General features: G+C 53.7%; 1 protein-coding gene across 1 annotated transcript; it reads right to left on the minus strand.

The window, feature by feature from the left end:
• Positions 1–29: 29 nt before the first annotated feature.
• SLITRK5 (SLIT and NTRK like family member 5) lies at positions 30–6016 on the minus strand. The gene is made up of 3 exons (XM_015851539.2): positions 5927–6016; positions 4380–4474; positions 30–3402 (listed from the first exon to the last, which is right to left on the minus strand). The coding sequence occupies exon 3, from the start codon at positions 3392–3394 to the stop codon at positions 530–532; it is 2865 nt and encodes a 954-aa protein (XP_015707025.1). The 5' UTR covers positions 3395–3402; positions 4380–4474; positions 5927–6016; the 3' UTR covers positions 30–529.
• Positions 6017–7037: the final 1021 nt, after the last annotated feature.

Consider the following 7037-nt stretch of genomic DNA (forward strand, 5'->3'; position numbering starts at 1 on the left):
AATAGGAATGGAAAGGAAAGTATAAGGGAATGGAAAGGAAAGGAAAAGGAAAGGAAAAGGAAAGGAGGAAGAAATCGATTGAGACTTTTTTACTTGTAATCTGAATATGAATTGACAAGACCCTCCTGTTACCTTCCCCAAGCACACATGGACACATGTACAATGCCAGTACTGTGTCCATTTTACACAATAGGTGGTTTTCTATTTCCTAACAGAGTAAAAGACAAAGTAAAAAAAGGAAGAAAAAGAAAATGAAAAAAAAAAAATAATCTGAAAATAAAGAAAAAAAGTAAAATAATACCCAACAAAACAGCACACTGTTTCAGAATCATTCCCCAAAGCTGAAAAATCTTGTGCCAAGGCACTTCACCCTACAATAAAATGAATTAAAGAGAGAAAAAAGAGGGGGCGAGGCGGGGCAAGGGGAGGTCAGCATTTACGTTTCTTTGTTTTGCATGTGGTTATTAAATACAAATACTCTAGAGAAGGAGCTGCTATGGTTGGCAGGGAAGGGGAAGAGCACTGTTTCTCAGAACTGGCTGAATGTGGTCTGTTTTTCCAGCACTTCGAGGTAGTCCGGTTCTGCATTTAGTTTTGCTTTTAGCTCCAGGTACTCGTTCCTGTTGGGCTCTACATAGACAGTACTCGGGGGGCTGTAGAGCACCGTCTCCCGGAGCCTACTGTCCCCCGGCCCCGGGTGCAAATACTGGTGGGCACGCCTAAGGTCATAGTTGGGGGAATAGGTGTAGGCAGCGGGGAGCTTGGGGAAGTCGGGGAGGGTGGAGCCGGGTGTGCCCAGCGCGGAGGAGGAAGAGTGTTTGTCGGGCTCCAAAATGCCCCTGTAAAAGCGGTCGGCGTCTTGCACCGGGGAGAGCAGCTCCTCCCGCGGCTCGATGGTGCTCACACTATACGCGGGGCTGCGCCCGGGCGCGTCCTCCCCGCTTGGAGCTGGTGGGGGCGGTGGGGGCGGCGGCGCTCCCCCCGCAGGGGTCAGGGGGTGGCTGCTGTAGGTGACCTTGAGCTCGTGGAGGTCTTTGTAATCCTCGCCTGCGTTGCCCTCCCGGGAGCGGTAGATGGGGTTCTTGCACATGTGGCCCAGTGGGTGCGGGATGTACTCGTAAACATGGCCAGCCGGGGTTTTTACTTTGGGCAGCGCCGCGCCCCCCCCGACCCCGCCGCCGCCGCGGGGTGGGTGCTGCTGGAGGTGCGGGTGGTGGTGGTGCTGGTGGTGGCCGCCGCTGTAGACGCTGTACTGCATGTTGAAAGAGCTGACGTCGGAGTTGTTGGCGCTGGCGTGGTCGCCCTGGCCCTTCTTGCGGCGCTTCATCACCAGCACGAAGAGCCCCGCCGCCACGAAGACGGACATGATGAAAACCAGCAGCAAGCTGAGGATCAGCACCGAGAGCGGCACCGAGGAGCCGCCCCCGCCGCCCGCCGCTGTGCCGCCCGCTGCCGCCGTGCCGTTGAGGCGCACGGTGGAGGAGGAAGGGGTGGTCCTGGCCGGCAGTTGGCCCGGGGACGGCGTGGGCGTGGAGACGACGATGTCGGAGTAGTCGGGGCACAGCAGCTCAGCCCGAACGGCTCGCATGTCGCTCTGGGAGAACTTCTTCGGGGACTCGCAGATGACCTGGTCCACCAGGACACCGGTGTTGAGCTGCTCCAGCCACAGCTTCATGCCGACCACGTCGCAGGTGCAGTCCCACGGGTTGTCGTGCAGATCGATCTGCAGCAGGGATTTCAGCTGGTCCAGCACCCCGCTCACTGGCAGGTAGGAGAAGTGGTTGCTCCGTAGGCTCAGCCTGTAGAGAGAGAGACCAGAAAAAATGTTCCCAGGCAAAGATCTGAGGAGGTTGTTGTTCAAAAATAAGAGCTGAAGGTTGGGTACAGGCTCAAAGGTGCCTGCCTCTATCTCCCGGATGACATTGTACTGCAGGAAGAGGTACTGCAGACTTTGCAGCCCGTAGAACAGCTCTGGGCTTAGCCGCTCAATTCGGTTCCCATTCAGGTACAGCCTTCGCAAATTAGTTAAATCCCCAAAAGCTCGGTCCTGAATGACCGAGATCCGATTATTGCCCAAGTGCAGCAAATCCAGCCCAGTGGCATCCACAAAATCTGCCCTGCGTACCAGGGCAATGTAGTTTTCTGTCAGGTACATCTTCTTAGGATTGTAGGGCTTGGGCTGTAGCTCAGAAATGCTCTCGATCTTTCTCTCCTGACAGTTGACATTGAGGCCCAGGTCAGAAATCTGCAAGTTGCAAGTGCAGGCAGTGGGGCACTCCAAAGGCACCGGGGATTTGGTCTGGTAGGCGATGCTGGGGCCGTAGTTGCTGTATCCCAGGTCTTTTGAGGGCAGACGGGAGGTGGGTCGCACCCTCGTCTTGTTGGGTTGGCGCGTCCCTTTGGGGGGCTTCAGAGGGGATTTGTAAACAGCTGAAGAAGAAGTGGCCACAGAGTTGACTGAGGCTGGGGTGGTGTGGAAATACCCTGTAGTGCTCAGTGGTGTCTGCGGCCTCATTTCATAATCCGAGATGAGTCTCCTGGGACAAAGCTCCTGTTTGGAGACTTCATCCAAGTCTCGACCATGCAGGCGGAAAGGAGTCTCACAAACCACATCTCCCACCAGTGCGGAGTAGGAGATGCTGTCCAGCCAATCCTTTAGAGCAATCAGCTCACAAGAACAATTCCACGGGTTTTCCTCCAGCTGCAGCTCCACCACTTTATCCATGTGCTGCAGGAGGCCAATATAGGGCAATAGCTTCAGCCGGTTACCCCTCAGGTCCAGGTGAGTTAAGGGCACAAAACGGAAAATGTTGTTGGGCAAACTGGAGAGGAGGTTGTCATTGAGGATCAGCACCTGCAGCAAGTGAAGTTTGCTGAAGGCATTAGGTTCAATGATACTAATATAATTGTAATCAACCTGTAGGTATTCCAAACTCTCTAGCCCAAGGAAGGTGTCATCCCGTAGAAGTTCCAGCTTGTTGTTGTTCAAATGCAGTCTCCTCAAACCTCTCAGACCATGAAAGGCCCCAGTTTCAATGTCTTGAATATCATTGCTCCCCAGGTGCAAAATTGAAGCCCCTGTGTAATTGACAAACTGGTTTGGGTATAACCTGTTCAAAAGGTTTCCAGACAACAAGAGGTGGTAGACAGGGAACCTTGGTGGACTGATTTCAAAAAGGCTGATAATCCCTCTGTTTTCACAACTCACTGTTAAGATGCCGTCCTTCTCCTCACAAGGACATGCATTATCACAGATTTCCCCATAATACTCGATGCTTTCTGCCCACGAAAGGACTAGCGATGTTAAAGCAAACACGATTGTCTGCAGCATCCAGATATGCATTTTTTTGTTGAGGTCCTGTTCCAAAGTTACTGTGGAGCAGCAAGCGTACATTTTACTTCCTGTATGGGTAAGGAGAAAAAAAGAAAGCAACATAATAGCGTAACCTCATAAAATTCAAAGTGGACACAAAGTTTATATCCACCTTCAGTGGGGTGGAGAATGGATTGCTACTGCTGATTTCCCTGTCCCTTCTAATTCCCACACTTGTGAAAACTGGGTGACATGCATTGATTAGAAGGTTGATGCACAACTCTCGTGAGTCAAATGCCTGTGGTGCTTAAAAAGGTGAGGTTGCAGTAGGAATTGCTCTGGTTCTACTCGTATGTGGTAGATCTCAGTGTTTCAGTGGATTTCTTTTTCACAATCAGCCCCATAAATATACATAAAATGGCTGTCAGTTCAGTTTCACGGTTCTAATTTAAGAGAAAAGAAGCACCATTTTACGAGGTTTCCCACCTCCTCTATTACCCAGCTCCCCTTTCCCTTCAGAACCTCCACGGTGAACAGCGCACTGAGGTCTTCCCCGTTTCTACAGAGTCAAGTGCTACCTCGATTTTTAACCAGTGGTGGAAAAGCCATGGTAGGAAGCCAAAAAAAAAATGCTCAGTGCTGAAAACAGCAGCCTACTTCAACAGAGAGGATGCTGACAGTTTCTCCAAATCACCTCTATCTTTACTCTTTTATGTGGTTTTATTTTATCTATACATTTACCAAACATATATGCACACACCCATCCATGCACACAGATACACACACACACACACAGATACACACACACACACCGAAGAGGACTTTTGTGGCAGAATTCTTCAGTAATGAGATTAAACACATTAACCTCCTACTCAATCCACCTAACAGATCTTTTCAGTGAGAGAAATTTTGTATCTTTATATAAATAAATCACCTTAATTGATTGGAATCTAGTTATACACTATGTAACAGAGCTGGCTACCAAGCAGAGGTCTTAATTTCTTACACATGCAGTCACACACACACACATACATTCACACTTAAAGGAAATGTTTTAACCACTCACCCCAAATTTGTGAAAAACGTAAAACATGCGGATCATCTTCGGAGCCTCAGCCATATCTGACATACCGCTTATTCCCAGTGTTCTGCAAAACCAGCCTGGTAGAAGTGGAGAGATCTAAATAGGTCTCATGGAAATATCTCATTGCCAACACTCCAAGCATCAGAGTTACTGATCATAAGCAGCAATGGCTGTCAGTGTTCTTTATCCTTTAGGGGAGAAGACACGCAGGCTGATTAAAAGCCAAGGAGAACTGGGGGGAAACCCTACCAGTGACCTACGTTGCTGATTTAATACCCAAATTGCATCTAGCTGGAAACAAATCCTATTTAGATTCCGTCTTGCAGTCTTTCTGACTACTTGTGGCTTTCTTCTAGTTCAGCTAGACTAAAAGCAACATGAACAGGGAAAATATATGCATTGTGTGTGTTGGTAAGGGAAGACTAATAAATCATCTGGGCTTAAATGCTGGGGTCGTGAAGCAAGCTTGCATTTTCTATCGTCCACCTCAGAGCTCCATTTCTCATGCCACAACTCTGGTTTGGAGGAACGCATCTTAAAAACCAGTAAGTCTCGTCACTGTAAGCCATCTCCTGTGGCTCCAGGTTCAAGGCTGCAAATCTAGCACTTGCAGCAAAGGCAGTCATGCAGCAAGGAATCGGAAGTCTCGGCGAATCTCTCTAATTCTGACCAGACGTCAGCAGGATGGGAATTACTCAAAGCAAAAGGCTTCACTGCAAAAAGGCAGCAAAAATCTCATTCAAAGGCATGTATCTAGCATATTTTTTCTCGTCTCGATCAGATCCATTCATCCATTAACTGGCAGTTCTTTGTAGGGGAAAAAAAAAAAAAAAAAAAAAAAAAAGGCATTGAAAACCTGCCTGGTCAGTGTTAAACTCCCAGGCATTTTACAAGTTTAATTCAATTACGGCTAGCAAAGGAGGCAAATACAATCTTCCCACCCTCCTCCTTTCTCCTTTTCCTTGAAAAAAAAAAAAAAAAAAAAAAAGAGAGGGGGCGGGTGGGGGGATGGGTGGGAGGTAGAGAAGATAAAGTTTGTAGCGTGGCCTGTGTTGCAAGGTTTGCAAATCCCCGCCCTGGAAACCCCTCTGTGATGACTGCATGCTGCTGCTCGCCAGCTCCCTACAGAGTTCAGTATCAGGGGGGGGGGGGGGGGGGGGATTGTGCGGGAGGGGGGAAGCAAGAGGGGGAATGGAGAAGGGGGGAGGGGAGAAGAGGAATGGGGTTGCGTTGGGATTTTTCTCGTGTGTATGGTTTTTTCCCCAAAGAGTTCAGCCCTCGGAATACCGCACCGCAGAGGCGGCTTGAGACAGCGTTCAGTATCGCCGACAGCAGCAACGAGCAGGCGGCCCCGCCGGACACCGCCACTCCACTGAGCGCCCCTCGAGTTGGGGGAAATGGCTTTGGGGGTGATCGGGGGCGGAAAGAGATAGAGAGGAGAGACCCGGTGGGGAAGGGGCGGGTGGAGAGGGAAGACAGGAAGAGAAGAGAGAAGGGGAGCCACGAGAAAAGTCAACCCCGGTACTTACTTGGCCCGAAATCTCCAGGGCGCGGGCATGGTGGCAGCCCATGGAGATGACTGCTCGATGCGCGGAGCCGCCGGGGCGGCGGAGGACGAGGCGGCGGGGATGGCAGCCGGGGCGGCTTCGGTGAGCGACGCGCACACGGCACCCCGCGCGCGGGCGGCGCCGAGACACCAGTGCTCGCACAGGGGCGCACGAACACACACGCGTGCACACACACACACACACACACACACACACACACACACAGAGACACGCGCGCGCGCAAGCACACTCGAGCGGGTGAGCGCGTGCCCGGTTAACCGCGGGGGCGCGCGACCCTCAAGCGCACTCCGGGTGCGCGCCCGCACGGCGGGGGCGGGGAAGGTGGGGGGGGAGATGGGGGGGGTTTGGCCGGCGGAGCTGTGCGCACTGCTCAGCGCCGCGGAGCGCAGCAGATGGGGGGGACGGGGAGAGGGCGGGGCGGCGGCGGGCGGGGGCTGCGTGGGGAGCGGGGTGCGGGGCGCCGCGGGGAGGAGAGCGGCGGGTGGGGGTGGGAGGGGAGTGCGGGGTGAGGACGCGGGGCGGGGCGGGTGTCCCCGGCTGGCAGCACCGTGGGCGCTCAGCGCCGCGCACGCTGCAAGCGCGCTCACATAGGCCGCACACGCCGCCTGGCACACGCGCAAGCACACGCACACGCACACATGCCGATACAAGCGCCGCGCCCCCGCCACACCCCCGCCCCGCGGCCGCCCTCGCACTTTCCACCGCACCGGTCAACTTTCTCCGCGCTCCGCCGCCTCCCCACGCCGCAGGCAGCGGCCCGAGGGAAGAGGCGCGGTGCGGGGTCCCCTCCCTCAGCCTGCAGCGCCCGCTGACAGCGGCCCGGCTCTGATTAATGAGCTGGAGACGCCGCTGCGCCCGCACCTCGGCGTGGGGGATTGGGTGGCCGCGGTGATGGGAAACAAGCGGGTTTGGCTGCGCGCATCCTCTGGAAGGCGAGCTGCGGAGGGGTGTGCGGGGGCCGCCTGTGTTATCTTTCCCCTCTGCCATTCGAACGTCGGGGCTCGGGACACATCGTGGGGTAGATCCAGCAGCAGCAGCAGCCCGCGTTAGGGCGGCAGCGAGGGAGACAGGC

This window comes from Coturnix japonica, chromosome 1 (genome assembly GCF_001577835.2).
Source record: "Coturnix japonica isolate 7356 chromosome 1, Coturnix japonica 2.1, whole genome shotgun sequence".
Classification (NCBI taxonomy): Eukaryota; Metazoa; Chordata; class Aves; order Galliformes; family Phasianidae; genus Coturnix; species Coturnix japonica.